Source organism: Pristiophorus japonicus, chromosome 7, assembly GCF_044704955.1.
Source record: "Pristiophorus japonicus isolate sPriJap1 chromosome 7, sPriJap1.hap1, whole genome shotgun sequence".
NCBI lineage: Eukaryota > Metazoa > Chordata > Chondrichthyes > Pristiophoridae > Pristiophorus > Pristiophorus japonicus.
This window is the reverse complement of record NC_091983.1, coordinates 773848-795722: the sequence shown is the minus strand read 5'-3', so window position 1 is coordinate 795722 and position 21875 is coordinate 773848. Positions and strand designations below refer to the sequence as shown.

General features: G+C 44.7%; 1 protein-coding gene and 1 long non-coding RNA gene across 7 annotated transcripts in view; one reads left to right on the top strand and one right to left on the bottom strand.

Moving 5' to 3' along the window:
• Positions 1-21875, bottom strand: part of LOC139267022 (uncharacterized) — a 161770-nt gene that overhangs the window by 36164 nt on the left and 103731 nt on the right. The gene's annotated exons all lie outside the window — the stretch shown is intronic.
• The window catches only part of lyst (lysosomal trafficking regulator), a 432206-nt gene that overhangs the window by 373465 nt on the left and 36866 nt on the right, over positions 1-21875 (top strand). For all 6 annotated transcript variants that reach the window (XM_070884660.1, XM_070884659.1, XM_070884658.1 and 3 more), the window contains 10 exons: positions 1957-2102; positions 5287-5383; positions 6169-6230; positions 6340-6395; positions 7730-7882; positions 10166-10410; positions 10689-10755; positions 11803-11959; positions 17569-17709; positions 18865-19082. In XM_070884660.1, the coding sequence (XP_070740761.1) occupies positions 1957-2102; positions 5287-5383; positions 6169-6230; positions 6340-6395; positions 7730-7882; positions 10166-10410; positions 10689-10755; positions 11803-11959; positions 17569-17709; positions 18865-19082 (1342 nt within the window). The remainder of the gene's footprint in view (positions 1-1956; positions 2103-5286; positions 5384-6168; positions 6231-6339; positions 6396-7729; positions 7883-10165; positions 10411-10688; positions 10756-11802; positions 11960-17568; positions 17710-18864; positions 19083-21875) is intronic.

Sequence of the window (21875 nt, the reverse complement as noted above, 5' to 3'; positions counted from 1 at the left end):
ATAGTCCTTACATCTTTCTGCACTTTGCCTGCAAATTCACTCCTCCTCCTCCCCACTATTTGGTGGCCTATAGTATACACCCAGTAGTGTAATATATCCTCTATTGTTAATTCTAGCCAAATAGATTCTGTCTTTGACCCCTCATCATTCCTTTCCAGTGCCGTAATACTCTCTTTGATCAATACTGCCATCCCCTTCTTTATATCGTTCCCTATCTTTCCTGAATACTTGTAGCCAGGAAAATTAAGTTCCCAATCGTCCCCTTTAAGCCAGGTTATTGCCATTATATCATAGACCCAAATGACAGCTTGTGCCTGCAGCTCACCAGGCTTATTTTTCATGCTCCGTGTGATTATGCACATGCACTTCAAACCCATCTTAGACTGTCTTTCATTTGTCCCCCTGTAGGACCTCTCCTATTTCTGAACTATATTTTATCCTAATGCTTCTTGTCTCTCCCAGTCCTCTGTACACCTTGGTTCTCCTCTCTAGTGCTTCATCCTGGTGCCCCTCCCCCTGCCAAATTGTTAAAACCCTCCTCCAAGCACAGTTAGCCTTCCCGCAAGGACATTGGTCCCAGCCCTGTTGAGGTGCAACCCGTCCATCCTGTACAGGTCCCTCCTGCCCCAGAACTGGTCTCAATGCCCCAGGAATCTAAAGCCCTTCCTCTTGCACCATCTCTCCAGCCACGTATGAACCTGTTTAATCTTACTGGTACTATACGCACTAACATGTGATACTGGGAGTAATCCAGAGATTACTACCTTTTTGAGGTCCTGCTTTTTTATTTTCCTTCCTAGCTCCTGAAAAACTCGCATGTTGGTTCCCACATGGACCATGACTTCTGGCTGTTCCCCTTACCCCTCCCCCCCCCCAATAAAATGTTCTGCACTCTCTGATATCCTTTACCCTGATTCCAGAGAGGCAACCCACCATGTGGGATTCACATTGCAGAAATGCCTGTTTATCCTCCTGACTATCAAATCCCCTATAAATGGTGTCTGGTCCTGTCTCATCCGAAAGATGGCACCTCCGACAATGCGGCACTCCCTCAATATTGTACTGGGAGTGTCAGCCTACATTGTGTGCTCAGGTCTCTGGAGTGCAACTTGAACCCACAACCTTCTGACTCAAAGACAAGAGTGCTATCACTGACTAACAGAAAGATCCAAAGAATGCAATGATCTATTAAGCTTCGGTGAGCCTACAGTTATAACAGTGTGTTATAGGCCTGATCACTACAGAAAGACAGAGATAACGGAAAAGGTTTGGAAAGGTCAAGGATAATGAGCTCTGAATAAAGGCTACATGAAGCTCAAGCTCTATTCTAATTGGAGAAAATTTACATGATGTAAGTATTTTTGAGTTGGTAGAATGGATGCAGGTGGATACTTAATTTATGCAGAACCAGGGATGAGAATGGAGAACATAAGCTAAGAAAAAGAGTAACTTAAAGACTAACTACTTAGTAACTTATGGAATAGACTGCCACCTAGTGCATTAAACAAGTAGTCAGAGATAAATGAGTACAGTTGGGAACAAAGGATGGGTGACTGCTCTGCAACTGAACAGGAAGTGTTCTGTTTAATTTCTCTCTACCATGTAGAGCCATGTCTGCCCGAGTGCTTTATAGAATACAGCACATCATCTCAGTTAGGATCAACACAAAACAAACATTCTGTCCAGGTACTGTTCTTGTCAGCAGAGTAAATATTTGTGATTGATTTATATCCATATATGTTGTGGTACTAATAGAAAATAATGTAATCCTATGCAATATCATCTCAGATTAGAAGCGACACAGATGATTATTACCAGACTTGTGTATAACAGGAATAACTGATAGTACTAGTGAAATAAGGAGCAACCTAAAAAATGTGTTTGTACAATATTGGAATATGTAACAATACATAACTGGCTAGTTAAGTATAACCTTTTTAATAATTTTATTTCTAGGGCTGTATGGTATGATCCTGTGTCTTACCCAACTTCGTGGCAACTGGATCCTACAGAAGGTCCCAATAGAGAGAGGCGACGTTTACAGAGATGTTATTTGACAATACCCAATAAATACTTGCTCAGAGACCGGCAGAAACCAGAGGGTAAAAAGATGGAATGAATGCTGATCGTTTTTGTTATGTATTGTCCAGGTACATTAAATGTATAAGTACAATGGTGCGCCTCAGAGGGCGCTGTGGTGGGAGACCTGAAAGTATCTGCAAGACAGAGTATAAAAGGCTGCCCACCACACCTGAGAGGCACTCTGGAGTTACACAATAAAGGACTACGGTCACAGCAGTTACTACAACACCAGTCTGTGTGGAGTCAGTGATTTAAATGCTACATATATCACATTGGCGATGAGGACACGGACGAGCTTCACTCAGCCATGGCTACTCTGAGCTCGATTACAGGATTTTACGGTGGACAATGATTGGGAGGCCTTTACGGAAAGGCTCGAGTACTACTTTACACCAAACAACCTGATGGGGGGGCACGGACGCACTGAGAGAGAAGTGTAAGGCGATATTGCTTTCCAGTTGTGGCAATGAGAGGGATTTGCTGGCACCCACGAGCGCCAGGGACAAGTCATATGAGGAGCTGATCAAACTCATTCGTGACCAACTGAAACCGAAGGAGAGCATCCTCACGGTGAGGCACAAATTCTACCATCACTGCAGACCTGAGGGCCAGGATGTCACCAAATATGCTGCGGACCTCAGGAGACTCGCAGCGCCGTGTGATTTTTGGCACACACCTTGACGAGGCGTTGCGAGACGTCTTTGTTATGGGTATTGGCCGTGAGGGTCTCCTTCACAAGCTGCTATCCACTGAACCTACAGTCACCCTGAAGCAAGCCATCACCATCAGCCGGGCATATATGACCTCGACTTGCAGCACCAAGCAGATGATCCACACAGTCTCGAACCCGGTAGGCACTGTCCACAGGATAGTGCCCACCATGGACAAAACTGCAGAACGTGGCTCTGCCCAGGGCAGAGAGCACGGACCTCAGGGTCCTGGAACTCAGAGTACGCCGAGGGGGGCTAATCGAGTAGCACCATGCAGGTTTGAGGAGTATACGTGCAATACCTGCCACACGAAAGGCCACCTTCAGCATATGTGCAAAAGAAACCTGACTCACTGTGTGGCTGAGGTAATGGTAGAGGATCCACCATCCAACGAGGAGCAGGCAGAAGATGATGAGGCATTTGGACTGTATACGTGTACCGACGATTCGGCCCTGGTGATTATGGAGGTCAAGATTAACGGAGTCCCAGTGAGTATGGAAGTGGACTCTGGATCGGGTCCGTCATTGATGAGTCAGGAAACTTTTAATAAACTGTAGGTCAACCCAGCTGCACGACCCAAGCTAGTCCCGGTCACAGCAAAGCTGCACACCTACACCAAGGAACTGATACCTCCTGTTCTTGGCAGAGCGGATGTGCAGGTATCTCACGGAGGCGAGACGCACGGTTTACCTTTGTGGGTCATTGCAGGCGATGGGCCGACGCTAGTTGGCAGGAGATGGATGGGGGAAAGTCCGTGGGAGCTGGGAAGACTTCATTCCTCCACAGACCGCTGTCCCCCGGGTTCCCAAAGAGCAGTGCCGACCGAGCTGGAGGAGAAAGAAGTGGTTCATTGGCAGTCTAAATCCCCACACAGACGAGCAGACCCTGGAAGAGCAGTTTTTTTAAGTACGGGCCGATCGCTGAGGTGCGAGCCGGTGGCGCGCTGCAGGCGATGAACGTGAAATCCATCGATGGCCGACAAATCCGGGGGGCCCACGCGGAGAAAAAGTCGGGTGGCGGCTGTGGTGGTGGCTGCTATGGTGGCCGCAGGAGAGGCGGCAGTTACTGGGACAACGACCGGAGCGGAGGCTACAGCGGTGGCGGAGGCTACGGCGGCGGCCGGTATGACTCGGGAGATCGTGACAGCTACTCGGGCAGGTATAAGAGCCAGAGCGGAGGATACAGCAGCAATTACGGAGGCCACTCTCTCAGGGACTATGACTGATCGAATCCAAAGAACCACTTCTGCCAGATTCAAGATCAAATTGTTCTTGGCCATTTTTCTTTCTTCCTTCTTTATTCCTTCAGTTCCTCCTTTAAACTCCATCCACAACTGCACGAAGAGAGTAAAACGTCACGCCAGTGAGCTCAAGATGGTGGTGAGCCTCGTGGCAGCAGAGCTCTGCAGAGAAAGGCAAGCAGAGCAACTAAAATGGCGGCGCCCAGTGGAAGCCTTGTGGGAACCACAAGATGGCGTCTTAAAAGGGAAATGCACCCGGGAGTCTTAAAAGGGCCTTACACCGTTGGCGGTCCCCACAAAGAGACTTTTGTAAGGCAAGAGTGAGTCTAAATAAGCAATGTGATTTGTATGATGACGGATTTATGATAAGAGTTAATATTTTAATGCTGAATGGTTACTGTGTTTAAAATAATGGATATGAATTACAAAAAGAGTTAATGCCACGAGGTACAAGTAAAAGGGTTAATGGATCCGTGACTAACATGACTAATGGACTAATGCCGTTTTCGATTTATGTGATTCATGCAATGGTTCAGCGGCTGCAGATGAGCTGCTAAGGCGACTACTTTCTGAGAACAGAGGCAACGCACTAGTTGCGATACCTGGTCTCAGCGCAGCCCATTACCTCGGGCAAAAAGGGGCGGTATACCGCCACCGTACCTCACCCAGAAGAGCTGGGATTAAATAACTGTTCAGTGTACCTGCAACCTTGTGACATAACATCTGTACCACATATATGTACCATACAAATGTACTGTCTATGTATACCTGCTTTCTGTTGGAGGTTATGTTTGTATACTTCATCACCCATGTAAGGACTGCAAATACCACATGCTTGCACTGGATCGCAAGCATAATCTCCACATGGGGGAGAAGAGGGAAGTGGATGGTCATGGACTCACAATCACAAATCAACCAGGTCGAACAAGGCCGAGGTTACCGGCAATGGCTTCTGGAACTGGGGGGGAGTGAGATGTTATGTATTGTCCAGGTACATTAAATGTATAAGTACAATGGTGTGCCACAAAGGGCGCTGTGGTGGGAGACCTGAAAGTACCTGCAAGACAGAGTATAAAAGGCTGCCCACCACACCTGAGAGGCACTCTGGAGTTACACAATAAAGGACTACGGTCACAGCAGTTACTACAACACCAGACTGTGTGGAGTCAGCGATTTAAGTGCTACATACATCACAGTTTTCTGTAACTTCACTCTGGTTAAATGGTCCTCAAGTTATTTTTTTCTTTGTTGCAGAACCACTGAAGCCACCTTTATCCTTTTTATTTGAAGATAAATCTCATTCTTCTTTTTCGTCAACTGTAAAGGATAAAGCGACAAGTGAACCCATCAGGTAGTTTAATCAGCTGACCATGACCAAGCAATGATGACTTAAACTGTTATTGTTTAAAGGTCTTCTTGCAATCTTCCCTTGTTGCTAAGAATAGCACAAATTAATTTAGGTTGACAATACATAGCATGTTACAGCATAGGAGACCATCCATTCCATTGTGCCCAGCCTTTTCTCCAATACAAACTAGTTTCCAAAACAGTACTAAATCAAACTCTTTGGGCACGAGTACACAAAACAGCATGACACACATCCTCCTCTGGTCACCATACTCATTAAACCAGCACTGTCTTGTCATTTTCCTTCCTTAACGTCAGCTTTTCCATTGGGAAGTGGGTTCTGGTTTGCCATAAACTCTCTGGTGCTCAGTTTTGCCCTGATAGTAGTTAATTAAGTACATATTGGCTGCATGAAGAACTGGAGAATCCCCAAATGCAGTCTACTGGCAGCATTTTTGTTGCCTAGGTCATAGTGGCATTTGCAGCATGAGTGTTGGTCACCTGCTTCTCCTTTTAGTTGGGACAGCAAGAGACAAATTATAGAATCATACAGCACAGAAGGAGGCCATTCAGCCCATCGTGCCTGTGCCGGCTCTTTGAAAGAGCTATCCAATTAGTTCCACTCCCCCTGCTCTTTTCCCATTGCCCTACAAATCAAGTATATACGCAAGTGTCTGTGGATCTAGACTAAAATAATTTTCTAATGGAAGGGGAAAATAGATCAATTGTATTGCAGCAACTGTAATTGATGTTTATCTCATTGAGACCAGTATTTTGTTTTCTCACTAGATTCATTCGAAAATGTATCAATGTTGCTCCTTCTCGAGAAACACTTGGTGAACTCCTTTTAGGTTAGTAATAGTTGCGAATTCTCCACAAGTTGTTGTTAGAGCTGTAATCTATGAAAGGTATTTGGGTTCAAATGATGTGAAAAATTGATGGAAATCTGATGTCTTCCAGGGGAGTCGGGAATGTATTTTGTTGAGGATAATGCTGCTGATGCCTTCGAGCATCCTGTAAGTACAAGATCACTTTTTTAAAACTAGCCTATTGGCTTCATTTTACATTGGGATACCAAAATATTTGTGTGAAGTTCAATAATCACTAAAAGAGTCATGTACATAATGAATCAACCGCAAGTCAAATAGTTTAGCATATACTTTCTGTATCAAACTACTGAATTGTGATTTTTGGTGTATGATAACATTCTTACTGTTGCAATAAAATATTGAAAATATAGTCAAGTGCAATCTTTGAACAGGTTTTTAAAAATATTTGGCTACTTTGACAGAAAAAATCAAAGAGCAAGTTATTATTTAAATGGAGAAAGATTGCAAAGTGCCGCAGTACAGCGGGACCTGGGGGTACTTGTGCATGAAACACAGAAGGTTAGTATGCACGTACATCAAGTGATCAGGAAGGCCAATAGTATCTTGGTCTTTATTGCAAAGGGGAGATGGAGTATAAAAGCAGGGAAGTCTTGCTACAGCTATATAAGGTATTGGTGAGGCCACACCTGGAATGCTGCGTGCAGTTTTGGTTTCCATATTTACGAAAGGATATACTTGCTTTGGAGGCAGCTCAGAGAAGGTTCACTAGGTTGATTCCGGGGATGAGGGGGTTGACTTATGAGGAAAGGTTGAGTAGGTTGGGCCTCTACTCATTGGAATTCAGAAGAATTTCTTCTCTGAGGATTGTAAATCTGTGGAATTCGCTGCCTCAGAAAGCTGGGACATTGAATAAGTTTAAGACAGAAATAGATACTTTCTTAAACGATAAAGGGTTATGGGAAGCGGGCGGGGAAGTGGAGTTGAGTCCATGATCAGATCAGCCATGATCTTATTGAATGGCCGAGCAGACTCGAGGGGCTGTATGGCCTACTCCTGTTCCTATTTCTTATGTTCTTATGTACTTCGCTATGGGAAATATGTAGTAATTCACGGTTGTAAGTGAGAAGTGGTCTTCAAATATCAGCTGGGCTCACTGATAGTATTATACTTTTGCCTCTGATTCAGAAGGTTATTGGTTTAAGTCCCATAACAAGACTTTTGCACATAAGGCTGACACTTCAGTGCAGTACTGAAGGAGTGCTGCATTGTCGGTGGTGCTGTCTTTCGGGTGAGATACTATTCAGGGTGGCATAAATCATCCCATGGCATCATTCAAAGAGCAGGGGAGTCCTCCCGGAGTTCTGGCCAACATTTATCTATGTTTACCTAATTTGTTGGCGATGATGAGTTTTAAGATATCCTGAGGAAATGAAAGGAGCTATATAAATGCAAATTCTTTCTTTTTTGCACCATATTTATAAAACATTATAATTTCTGCCCGTCAAACTATTGCTTTGCAGAGTTCTGCAGTGGAAACGGAGCCAGCTTCATTCTCCTGGACATATGAAGAAATTAAAGAGATTCACAAGCGATGGTGGCAGCTGCGTGACAATGCCCTGGAAATCTTCCTAACTAACGGCAGAACTCTTCTTCTGGCATTTGACAATACAAAGGTATACCATGGATTCATTTTCATTATTTCACAATTGCCCCCTTCACCCTCCTTTCTTTTCTATGAGACAGATGTGGCTCCGTAAGGCCAGGGACCTTTTGTTACCTCACTCCTCATTTCCCACATTACAACAATGGCTACATTCCAAAAGTACTCCATTGGCTGTAAAGTGCTTTGCGATGTCCGGTGGTCATGAAAGGCACTATATAAATCCAAGTCTTTCTTTCTTTCTCACACAATTAGCCATTATTCACACATGTGCCTCTACAGTAAGCATCAGCAGGCTATTTGACTACTGCAAGCATCACAGCTGAGCTCAATTGTGACCTTATTTGGTGGCCACTTGTGCACTTCTGACAGGAGATGCTCAACAGAAATCAGGTGAAAAAGCCCTGGTTGATTTTTCCCTCCCTAATCTGGGGTACTGAAGTTAATTGTAGCAATATTGCTAATTCCAGGACTGATAACAGCTAACTCAGAGACTGAACCTGGCACCTTCCTGACCTGTATGGCTCAGTTACTCTCTCTTTTCCAGTAAATCAGAGTTCCGTCTAATTTATAAGACATTAGAACCAAGTAGAAGACTATAAGCCAGTAAAATACTGTTCAGCCCTATCGATTGAAGCTAACGCAACCAGGCTTTCCTCACCATATGAAACTGCAGGTCAAAAGCTTGGTTGCTAGATTGTCACCAGTTAGTGGTGTTAAGGGGAAAATGATCATTAGTTTCAGAAAGTTATGAACTCCAATAAAACTATAAATGAGAAAAAGTGTGGGAAGTTTTCAGTGTCTCTAATCCTGCTGAGCTGCTGGTCTCACCGTCAGAGTGTACGCACGGTCGTTTCATGGCATCTATCTGCTCAAAGTAATTTTATAGCTCATCCCGTGACTGGGAATCATGAAAGGCACCTGGAAAACTGGATTCTCTGTACAAGTGAATGTATGGGTGTGGGAGCAATATTCATCTTGGTCCTGAGAGAATTTGGCCAACTTTAAAATTCTCCACCCATCCTGAATACTGAGCCCAATAGAAAACTAAAACAGTTCAAAAAAAATTTCCAGCTGACAATCGTACTTTTTTATAGACTTGCTTCCAGATCCTACATAAGAAAATAAGAAATAGGAGCAAGAGTACGCCATATGGCCCCTCAAGCTTGCTCCGCCATTTAATGTGATCATGGCTGATCCGATCATGGACTCGGGTCCACTTCCCTGCCCGCTCCCCATAACCCCTTGTTCCCTTATCGGTTAAGAAACTGTCTATGTCTTAAATTTATTCAATGACCCAGCTTCCAGAGCTCTCTGAGGCAGCGAATTCCACAGATTTACAACCCTCAGAGAAGAAATTTCTCCTCATCTCAGTTTTAAATGGGCGACTCTTTATTCTAAGATTATGCCCCCTATCTTGTGTCCCTGCTACACCAACTCTTAAAATGTATCATAGAATCATAAAAGTTTACAACACAGGGAGGAGGCCATTAGGCCCATTGCGTCTGTGCCAGCTCTTTGCTAGAACAATCCAAACTAATTCCACTGCCCTGCGCTCTATATCCACCTCTGCTGCAAATATTTATCAGCTTTCACTCAAAAGGGACAATAGTCTCTCCCTCAACTTGTCAGCTGAAGAATTTGAATAATGAGTTTCACAAAATGCACATATAACATCAGCAGTGGCTCAGTAGATAGCAACCTCACCTCTGAGTCAGAAGGTGTGGGTTCAGGTCCCACTCCAGGGACTTGAGCAGAAAATTCTAGGCTAACACTCCAGTGCAGTGCTGAGGGAGTGCTGCACTGTCGGAGGTGGTGCCTTTCAGATGAGACATTAAGCTGAGGCTCCATCTAATTTCTCAGGTGGACATAAAGATTCCACAGCAATATTTCAAAGAAGAGCAGAGTTATCTCTGGTGTCTTGGCCAATATTTATCCCTCAATCAACATTACTGAAAAAAACACATCATTATCACATTGCTGTTTCTGGGAGCTTGCTGTGCACAAATTGGCTGCCACGTTTCCTACATTGCAACAGAGACTACACGTCAAAAGCCTGTCATTGGCTGTAAAGCGCTTTGGGTCATGAAAGGTGCTATATAAATGGAAGTCTTTTTCTTTTTTGAATGCTAACATTTTTGTGCTTCATCCGAATTGTGGGAGGGATGTTTACAGATCGGGCTTGGCTTAATGTGCTACATGCTGATTGACTTACAAAGCTGTTAATAGTTGTCATTTTTTAAATTAGGATTGCATTTGGTTGATCATGCAGTTAATTATTTTTCTTCCTATATAGGTTCGAGATGATGTTCATCATAATATCCTGACTTCCAGTCTACCAAATTTATTAGAGTACGGGAACATTACGGCTCTGACCCAGTTGTGGTGTTCAGGGCAAATAACCAATTTTGAATATTTGACCCATTTGAACAAACATGCAGGTCGCTCCTTCAACGACCTCATGCAGTATCCCGTTTTTCCTTTCATACTGAGTGACTATTCCAGTGAAACAGTCGACTTAAGTGAACCTGCTATTTACAGGTAACTTTTGCATTTTATATGCATTTTTTTTTTACAAAAGTAATTTACCATTTCTTAAATATTACCACGTGCTGTGAGGTCTCCTCCAGTGCCAGTTCTGTATGTAACAGTGATACTGGGTAATTGTTAGCGTCTGGTTCATCGCTCCCCCCTCTCCCTGATGTCACAGGACAAGGGGATGAGGAACTCACTCTATGGGGAATTGTCTAATGAATAATTTAACTTCATGTTGGAGGCTCCTTTCTGATGTTAGGTGGAATTTGTTTCACTTTTTTCAGAAATCTTCTGAAACCTATAGCCGTGCAGTCCAAAGAAAAGGAAGATCGATACGTGGACAACTATAAGGTCAGAGGTTAAAATAAATTACATGCAATCTTTTCATGTTTATTATTGAGAATTAATATTTTTTAATTGTGAATTTGTATGTTAATCGAAGTGAGGATGCCTGGTGCTGAGAAATATCATGTTTTCTCATTTTAACCACATTTTGTCATTCATCAAGTACCCCTAGATCAGGTGCACCACAGGTTGGTCCAGAGTGCAGTTCCTGCTCCTCTGCTGTACTCTGGGAACAGTACCTATCATCTGTGATTTTTTTTTTAACCCAATTGAGAACCCCACAAACTCATTTCACACGAGACCTTTACAGCAATCGGACATCTAGGCTAGATTTGAATGCAGACCCAAAGGTTGAAAGGTCAGAGTGCTAGCCCACTGCAAATAGGGGCGGCAAACCGGGTTGTACACGCTGCACCTGCCTAAAGAGGCAGCCACAGGACCACAGCAAACTAGTCCGTCTCTCACTTTAGTACTGTATTGACAAGCTGCGGGCGGCAATCGTGGTGACAAACGCAGCTCATGGTGGGGAGAGGGCAGAGAGAGATCGGCCAGCTGGGGCCTAAGGTAAGTCCGGGGGCTGGTGGCAGGTAATCTGGAGGAGGGGCATTGCAGGCCGGCAATGACCAACCGTTTTAATGAACACGCCTCCTAGCTCCACATTCAGCTAAATAAAAAATGTTGCTCTTACCTTTTTTCTGGGAGTTTCCAGTGGTCCCTTTAAAAACCACTGGTTTGGTTGCTTTTCGCCTGAGGAAACTGCAGCACACAGTGCTCACTGTGGCCACTCTGCGACCATTTTGGCAAAAGGGTCTGAAATGGGCTTATTGGCCAGTTTCAGGCAGGTGCCCTGACAAATATGGTGTGCGGCACTTACCCGTCGTAGAATGAGCATGCGCACACCACCTGACATATTGGACTCTTCAGCACCTGCTTATCCATTTTTAGGCTCATGTAACAGGTGTTGCAGGCATTTAGCAATCTGCTCTCTATTCTTCAGCAGCCTCAACCATCACCAAGAGTGGTTAAGAAAATGTGATTATTCTTTCTTGTTAGTATCTAGAGGAGGAATATCGTAAAGGGGCTCAAGAAGATGATCCGATGCCACCTGTACAGCCATATCACTATGGGTCTCATTACTCAAACAGCGGAACAGTCTTGCACTTCCTCGTCAGGATGCCACCATTCACCAAGATGTTTCTGGCTTACCAGGGTAAGATCTATTGAACTAATTGATCTTATGTACGCGGTTATTGCTCATAAGTGCTGCAGCACAGGATTTGCTAAATGTCATGCTTAAGATGGACATAACATCACACAGTTTAGTGTTGCCTATTAATATCTGAAAACTTTGTAAGCATTATAAAATAAATTAAAAAAATATGCAAGTATGTGTTCAGGAACCCAACTACATTAATGAGAGAATTAACTAGGAGATCTTTCAAACGCTGCTTCTAAATCATTTAATGTTCTAAAATGATGATGGCTGTAAAGGATGTGCATCTACTTTTGCTTTCTCTGTTTGGCTTCTACATGGCTACAGCTTTTTATTAAAGTCTAGAGCCCAGGGTCTTGAGCTGTTCAAAACTCTGGGTCATCCAAAAAAAACATTATCTGTAAAAGGAAAGAAATACAAAGAAAGTAATTTGTAGGATGTTATTGACAAGTTTCATCTGACTGATTTTGCAAAACCTTGAGTCTGTTCAACCCTAGAATAAAATCTGAATTAATTCCTGAAGTAGTCATAATTCACAGAAGTGTAAAGTGATACATTTTGGTAGGAAGAATGAAGAGAGGCAATATAAACTAAATGGTACAATTTTAAAGGGGGTGCAGGAATAGAGAGACCTAGGGGTTCACATACACAAATCTTTGAAGATAGCAGGACAAATTAAGACGGCTAATAAAAAGGCATACAGGATCCTTGGCTTTATGAATAGAGTACAAAAGCCAGGAAATTATGCTTAACCTTTATAAATCACTGGTTAGGCCTTATCTGGAGTATTATGTGATACACTCATAATAAAGGGTGAAACTGAGTACTGTGTGTAATGAGCAAGTGTGACCTTAGCTCCTTTTAATATTCTAGAGTGCAGATATCTCGTGGGGGCCTGCTTATATACTGTGCTCCCAAGGGATGCTGGGATCCCTTGGGACTCCAACAGGTAGGCCCTCTGGTGGTCAGGTGTCATGCAGGTTAAAAAGGGTTAAATGCATAACATCACTCCCCTGTGAAGTCAACAGTACACTTATTTACAAGGTGAGACGATCTGGGGCTTTACGCTCCCTTGTCGATTGTCTCGGTACAAATGCGGGTGTGGGTGGGTTGGTCAGTTCTTCACTGGGCTGTTGGGCAGCCAGCCTTGCTGGGGGTGATGAGTTCGGTTTCGTGATCAACCATGATGTCAGTTGCCACTTGTGTATGTGTTGGAGGGTCAAAGTTGGTGGTGTCCTCTTCGGGTTGTTCGTAGCTGTTGGCGAATCGCAGTTTAATTTTGGTCCAAATGTTTTCTGTGCGTTTGTCCATTGGCCAATTTGACCTGAAACACCCTACTCCCCTCTTTGACTGTGAGTGTGCCAGCAAGCCATTTGGGACCATGTCCATAATTGAGCACAAACACGGGATCATTGATCTCAATATTGCGTGATAAATTTGCGCGGTCATGGAACACACTTTTTGTTGATGCCGCTTGCCCTCCATGTGATCTTGGAGCTCAGGGTGGACAAGAGGGAGCCTCGTTTTAAGCGCCCTTTTCATGAGCAGCTCAGCTGGGGGAACCCCGGTGAGTGAGTGAGGTCTGGTGCGGTAGCTGAGCAGCACTTTGGACAACCGGGTCTGCAGGGAGCTTTCCGACACACGTTTCAAGCTTTGCTTGATGGTCTGAACTGCCCGTTCTGCCTGGCCGTTGGATGCGGGCTTGAAAGGGGCAGATGTGACGTGTTTGATCCCGTTGCGTGTCATGAATTCCTTAAATTCAGCACTAGTAAAGCACGGCCTATTGTCGCTGACTAGGACATCAGGCAAGCCGTGCATGGCAAACATGGTTCGGAGGCTTTCAATAGTGGCCGTGGACGTGCTTACAGACATTATTGCACATTCAATTCATTTTGAATAAGCGTCCATGACAACCAAAAACATTTTGTCTAGGAATGGGCCCGCATAATCTACATGGATCCTCAACCACAGTTTGGAGGGCCACGACCACAAACTTTAGCGGTGCCTCTCTGGGTGTATTGCTCAGCTGAGAGCAAATCTGAGTCGATGCCGGGCCACCACACATGGGATCTGGCTATGTCTTTCATCATAACGAAGCCTGGGTGGATGCTGTGCAGTTCACATATGAATGTGTCTCTGCCTTTCTTGGGCAAGACCACGTGATTGCCCCACAATAGACAGTCCGTCTGCAGGGACAACTCGTCTTTGCATCTTTGGAACGGCTTATTCGCCTCCTGCATCTCCACTGGGACACCGGACCAGCTCCCATGGAGGACACAGTTTTTTAACCAAGGACAGTAAAGGATCCTGGCTGGTCCAGGTCCTGATCTGGCGGACCGTAACGGGAGACTTCTCATTCTCGAATGCCTACATGACCATGAGCAAGTCCGCTGGCTGTGCCATTTCCACCCCGGTGGTGGGTAATGGCAGCCGACTGAGAGCATCTGCGCAATTCTCTGTGCCCGGTTGGTGGCGGATTACATAGTTGCATGCCGACAGGGTGAGCGCCCATCTTTGGATGCGAGCAGTGGCATTGGTATTGATCCCTTTGCTTTCATGTCCCTTTACAGCGACATGAGCGACTTGTGGTCAGTTTCAAGCTCAAACTTGAGGCCAATAAGTACTGGTGCATTTTTTTTACCCGTAAACGCACGCCAGAGCCTCTTTTTCATCCATGCTGTAGGCCCTTTCGGCCTTGGACAAACTCCTGGACACATAAGCGACCGGTTGCAAAATCCCCGATCGTTAGCCTGTTGTAGCACACACCCGACCCCGTATGACAACGCATCGCAAGCTAGCTCTAATCGTTTACAAGGGTTATACAGGACAAGCAGTTTGTTAGAACACAACAGATTCCTGGCTTTCTTAAAGGCAGCCTCTTGTGAATTCCCCCATACCCAGTCGTCTCCCTTGCGCAGTAGCACATGTAGGGGTTCTAGCAGGGTGCTTAACCCAGGTAGGAAATTACCGAAATAGTTAAGGAGTCCCAGGAACGACCGCAACTCCTTCACGTTCTGTGGTCACGGCGCGTTCTTGATGGCCTCCGTCTTGGCGTCGGTGGGTCTGATGCCGTCTGCTGTGATTCTCCTTCCCAAGAATTCGACGTCCTGTGTCAGGAAAACATACTTCGAGCGTTTCAACCTGAGCCCCACGCGATCCAACTGACTAAGAACCTCCTCCAGATTCTTCAAGTGCTCCATGGTGTCCCGACCTGTAACCAATATGTCGTCCTGGAAGACCACTGTGCAAGGAACCGACTTTAGCAGGCTCTCCATGTTCCGCTGGAAGATTGCCGCGGCCAACCGAATCCCGAATGGGCACCGGTTGTAGATAAACAGACCTTTGTGCGTGTTGATGTAGGTGAGGCCTTTCGAAGACTCCTCCAGCTCCTGGGTCATGTAGGCCGAGGTCAGGTCCAGCTTGGCAAACGTCTTTCCTCCAGCCAGCCAGTACCCGCTACCCAAGGCAGACGACCTATTTGCGCAAATAGGTCGTCTGCCTTGGATAGCGGGTACTGGTCCTGCAGTGAAAAACGGTTAATCGTTACTTTATAGTCCCCACAAATTCTAACCGTGCCGTCCTCCTTAAGTACCGGGACAATCGGACTGGCCCAGTCATTGAATTCCACCGGCGCGATGATGCCTTCACTTTGCAGCCTGTCCAGCTCAATTTCCACTTTTTCACGCATCATGTACGGTACCGCCCGAGCCTTGTGGTGGATGTGTCGCGTACCGGGAACCAAATGGATCTGCATTTTTGACCCCAAGGTGCTTCCGATGCCTGGCTCGAACAACGATGGGAACTTGCTCAGAACCTGGGTACATGAGGCATCGTCGACGGATGAAAGCGCTCGGATGTCGTCCGAGTTCCAGCAGATTTTTCCCAGCCAGCGTCTGCCAAACAACGTGGCGCCATCCCCTGGTACAATCCACAGCGTGAGTTCGTGTACTGCTCCGTCATAGGAGACTTTGACTTCTGCACTGCCAATTTAAGTGATTAGTTCCTTGGTGTACGTCCTTAGTTTGGTGTGAATGGGGCTGAGCTTGGACCTGTGTGCCTTTTTGCCCCACAGCTGTCAAAGGCCTTTTTATTCATTATGGACTGACTTGCTCCTGTGTCCAGCTCCATCGATACTGGAATGCCGTTCAGTTCAACTTTCAACATTATTGGTGGACATTTCGTAGTGAATGTGTGTACCAGTATACTTCTGCCTCCTCAGTACAAGCCTCCAAATCAGCCTGATCCACAGTAGATCGATCTTCATCTGCAACGTGGTGGTTTACGGCTCACCTGCACATTCGTTGGAGGTGTCCCATTGCACGCATAGTGCTTAAAGCGGCATTGATGGGGCCGATGATCACCTCCGCAGCGCCAACAAGGCGTTATCTGCCTCGCATTAACGATTGATGGCGGACTCTGGGTTATCTGAGGTCGGGCCACAGCAGTCGGCATGTACGAGACCGACGTTACTTTATGCAGAGTAGTGGCCGAAAATTCTTTATTCTGCGAAATCTGCTTGGTGTTGTCGCTGGTGGACATAAATTCCTAGGCTATTGTTATGGCTTTACTTAGATTCTGAGTTTTTACAGTCAACCGTTTGCAAAGGATTGTCTCATGTCCAATGCCCAGTACAAAAAAGTTTCTGTTCTAGGAATCCCTCAAACTCTCAATGTCCTGCGAGGCGCCTGAGTTCAGCGACATAGCTCGCCACTTCCTGGCCCTCCGATCGTTGACACGTGTAGAACCGATATCTCGCCATCAAAACGCTTTCCTTAGGATTTAGGTGCTCCCGGACCAGCGTACACAATTCTTCGTAGGATTTCTCTGTTGGTTTTGCCAGGGCCAGGAGATTCTTTATAGGTTGTTGTCCCACAGACAGTTAGGAGGATCGCCCTTCGTTTGGCAGCATTCTTGTCTCCTTCCAGCTCGTTGGCCACGAAGTATTAGTCGAGTCTCTCCACGAAGGCCTCCCAATCGTACCCTTCTGAGAACTTCTCCAGGATACCGAGTGTTCTTTGCATTTTTGCGCGGTTGTTCGTTACCTTGTCGCCAATTGATACTCTCATAATAAAGGGTGAAACTGAGTTCTGTGTGTAATGAGCAAGTGTGACCTTAGCTCCTTTAATAAGATTCCAGAGTGCAGGTACCTCATGGGTGGCCTGCTGATATGCTGGGATCCCTTGGGACTCCAGTAGGTGGGCCCTCTGGGAGTCCGGTGTCATGCATGTTACATTATGTCCAATTCTGGGCACCACATTTTTACGCAGCGAGGGGTTATGATCTAGATTGCACTCCCTGATAGGGTGGTGGAAGCAGATTTAGTCGTAACTTTCAAAAGAGAATTGGATAAATACTTGATGGGGAAACGTTTGTAGGGCTCTGGGGAAAGGGAATGGGAAGTGGGACTAATTGGACAGCTTTTGCTCAGGCATAATGGGCCGAATGGTCTCCTGTGCTATATCATTCTATGATGTACTTCACAGAAATATTCGCCAACAACTCTAGACTTAGTTACTTGCAGGGAACAGCGATGTCTTTGTTATGGGCCAGTGTTAGAATATGCTTCTATTGTGACAGTAACAGTGAATTGTATTCTCTGTGTTTAGATCAAAGTTTTGATATCCCAGATCGAACATTTCACTCTATGAATACTACCTGGCGCTTATCCTCGTATGAATCCATGACTGACGTGAAGGAGCTCATTCCAGAATTCTTCTACCTTCCAGAGTTCTTGGTCAATAGAGAAGGTGTGCACTATGAATGGATTTTTCACAACAAGCCTATTTACTGGTTATGGTATTTGTGGAACTGAGTGCAGCATTGATCTTTCTCACCTTAGTGTAATATTTTCTATATTTTTGCAATGCTCAAAATAGCTTGTCGAGTTTCTGTTCAGCATTAGGACCTACAAGCCTAATTATACAGGCACATTTCAGAAACAAAATTTGCATCCTGGACAAAAATGTGTTGATGGATAACATGTTCAGGAAAATTTGCCAATGCTTGCATTTTACAAATCTGTTGTAGTGGTAATGGTGTGTTATGGCTGATATTAAATATCAGCATAGCTCAATAGTATTGTAAGCACAAGTAGCTGATAAAGGTTATTTTCATATGAGTGCATGTCCAGTAACACACCAATTCCTGGCGTATGATCTGTGTCTGTTGCCCGTAACCCACACCAAGTCCCGTTCACCCATCACCCACTGTACATGTTGAACTACATTGGCTCCCGGTCCGGTAATGTCTCAATTAAAACATTTTCATTGTTGTTTTCAAATCCTTCCATGGCCTCGCCCCTCCCTATTTCTGTAATTTCCTCCAGCCCTACAACCATCTGAGACATTTTTTATCATTCCATCATTGGCAGCCATGCCTTCAGCTGCCTAGGCCCCAAGCTCAGAGATTCCCTCCCTAAACAGTGTCAGGTCGCATCACCATCTCCTTTCGCCTTGCACCATTATCCCTTTTGTCATTTAATCTCTCCTGCCTTCCACCCTATCACAGACCTTCCCTTTTGTTCTTTCCTCCCCTTCCCCCTTTCCCTGCCTCTACACTTGCTTAAAACCTGTTACATCTCTAACTTTTCCCAGTTCTGACAAAGGGTCATCGACCTGAAACGATAACTCGGTTTCTCAATCCATAGATGATGCCTGGCCTGGCGCGTATTTTCAGCGTTATTCTGTTTTGAATCAGTTCTTAAGTTAATCAAATGGACAGTGTGTAGCAACGATAATCAAATCATCATATTTATAATTCCTTTCACTGGTGTAAACTTTCAGCATTGCAGCCTGTAACTTGATAAACCCATTTGTGTTTTGAATCAAAGGGTCAATTATATGTCTCCCGTGATTGGCTATTTGCAAAAATGGGACGTGTTCTAAACTAGGCTCTACTTTCAGGTTTTGACTTTGGCATGCGACAGAATGGCGAAAGAGTAAATCATGTAAACCTTCCACCGTGGGCTCGCAACGATCCCCGGCTGTTCATCCTGATTCACCGTCAGGCCTTGGAGTCAGATCAGGTTTCACAAAGTATTTGCAATTGGATTGACTTGGTGTTTGGAAACAAGCAAAAGGGCAGAGCTGCAGTTCATGCTATCAATGTCTTTCATCCTGCGGTAAGTCTCCACCCCTCTCAATTCTTTGTTCGTTATGAAGCCAGTCATCAAATGCAAAATGGGCTAAACTCTGAGCAGTTGTCTAAAATGTTCTTAGTAATTTTACAGCACAAAAAAATAGTTTCTACATACAATTTTTGTAGAGCTTTGCAATTAGGATAACAAGTATTATAACAATCAGTTCTGAGTAAAGCAATACTTTTTAAAATGTCAAATGAATTGCAAAATAAATCAGTTTTAAAGATCGAATGAAGTGAAAAAAGCCACTACCACAGCTGCTAGGTGGTGTGCTGCAGGGTCTTTTAAACAATTGATTGCGTGATTTTCTAACCACTCCCTAGTGCTTCTGCACAGCAACAAAAGGTCAACATGAAGCATAAAATTGGCATTCTCTTTAGAATAGCTCAGCACAGAAGGAGGCCATTCAGCCCATTGTGTCTGTGCCGGCTCTTTCGAAGAGCAATCCATCATCCCACTCCCCGCTCTTTCCCCATCTCCCTGCAATTTCTTCTTCTTGAAGTATTTCTCCGATTCCCTTTAGAAGGCTACTATTGAATCTGTATCCATCACCTCATCAGGCAGTGCATTTCAAACTCTTAAGCACTCGTTGCATCATGTTGTCTCTGGTGCTTTTGCCAAACACCTTCAATCTGTGCCCTTTCCTTGTCGACCCTTCAGCCATTGAAAACAGTTTCTCTTTATTTACTCTACCTAAACCCGTCATGATTTTAAACACCTCTATCAAATCTCCTCTTGGCCTTCTCTCCTCTATTGAGAACAACCTCAGCTTTTCCAGTCTATCCATGTAACTGTAATCCCTCATCCCTGGAACCATTCTAATAAATCTCTCTGTACCCTCTCCAAAGCCTTCATGTTCTTCCTAAAGTGTAGTGCCCAGAACTGGACACAATACTCCAGCTGGAGCCCAAAAAAATCACTTACATTAGCTTTCAGTCTATGCTATACACTGCCTTTCCTCAATATTCTGGCCAATAGTTTAGCTTTACACCATTGGTGCTCCAAAACACAATGTCACTGCATTTTAGAGTTTGTAAATACTATCTCTAATCAAATTAAAACTGATGCTCATTGATAAGGAGCATTGTCGATCATTTATGGGAAGGCACTTGATTTGCAAAGAGTTGAGTACCCCATTAGGTACTCTGCACCATGCACCATTCTCTTCAAAAAGGTGGCAGGTGATCTGCTCTTCCTCTTGCACTGCTCCTTCCACTTGGCTTTCCTCCTCCTCCTCTATATAGGATATATCTTGTATCAAGCAACTCGGTGTGTGGGACAATCAGCACGTACCAACATCATACCACTCTGTGTCACAGCGCAATTGATCCAGCATTTAAAACAACAAATTAGTTTAATGTTTTAAAGTGAGCTGCCACTTATAGTGCCAGTCTATTTCAGATCCTGAAATCACTCCTATATTTCCATTGTTTCTATAATGTGCACACACAATACTATAGGGAAAGAGCAAGGAAGTGGGACTAATTGGCTAGCTTTTTCAAAGAGCCGGCACAGGCACGAGGGGCCAAATGGCCTCCTGTGCTGTATGATTCTGTAATAATTTGGTGTGGAGTTTATGGTGTGATTTTATCCCGTTTGGCTCTACTTCAACCTGTTATGTGGCTTTCTATGTCATTGATGGGTGACATTTATAGTGATAAATGAACAGTTGTGATATAATCACTTTACTGCAAATGTAGCAAGTGATAATCCACAATTGTACTGATTGATCAAAATCACCGCTGAGAAAAATTGCTACAATTGGGACTTTTAAAGGGGAGTCTCACGTGTGGGGAGGGAAAGAAATATAATTCTAAAATGTTTTTTTTTACTCCTTCTTGTCTATTCACCCTTACCCCTTAAAACAAAGCTCTTTTTTAAAAAAAATGTAGGAGAGATACTCTCAGTTGTGCCAGTCTAAATATGGGCTCAATTTTCCCCAATTATCTGCACCGTTTTTTTGGCGTGCGCCTTTTTTTTGGAGTAAATAAAAATCTCCAAGTTTCCCCAAAGATTCTGCGCCAGCGTAATTCACTTAGGTACAATTTTTTTTTTAGGCTACGATTTTTTTGAGTAACCTGATGTCTGCGCCAGTTTTTGACATTTAGGCAAGTTTGGCCAACTTACATTTTTTTCTATGACAGCGTAAGTGACCACTCCCAAAAAACCTTCTGGGCACTTAACGAAAATCAGCGTGCATTACAAAATTGGCGCAGAAAGACGCCATTGTTTTTAGCTGAAGTTTTGGAGGGAGTGGAAGGCGGCAGAGAATATGCATCACAAATCTTCATTGTTTGAAAGTCAAATGGGAGAAATTGGAAGTGTATTGCAATTCTTGAATTTTTGATTTTTTTTTTCAAAGTACCACCCCATCACCGAGCCTCTCCTCACCGGGCTCGAGGGTCGGAGCGTTGGCCGGCAGAATCGCTCCCTCGCCCAGACACCGGGATGGGGGATGGAAGCCAAGCTGTGCCCCTGTGTACTGGCGAGAGAACGATTCTGCTGGCCGACGCTCCGACCCTGGAGCCCGGTGAGGAGAGGCTCAGTGGTGGGGGCGTACTTTGGGGAAAAAAATCAAAAATTCAGGAATTGCATTTCACTTTGTTGCCCCAAATGTCTTCATTGAATGCCTGGCTTCCCGTTGTAAGCAAGCCTATTGTGCATGTGCAGACCAGGGTGTGGTCCATACTAAGGAATCCACCTTGGGGAGAAAGAGAGGGAAGAAGAGGTGTGAGTGCTTTGGCCTACTGTTTTGAGGTTGTTGTAAAGCTACAA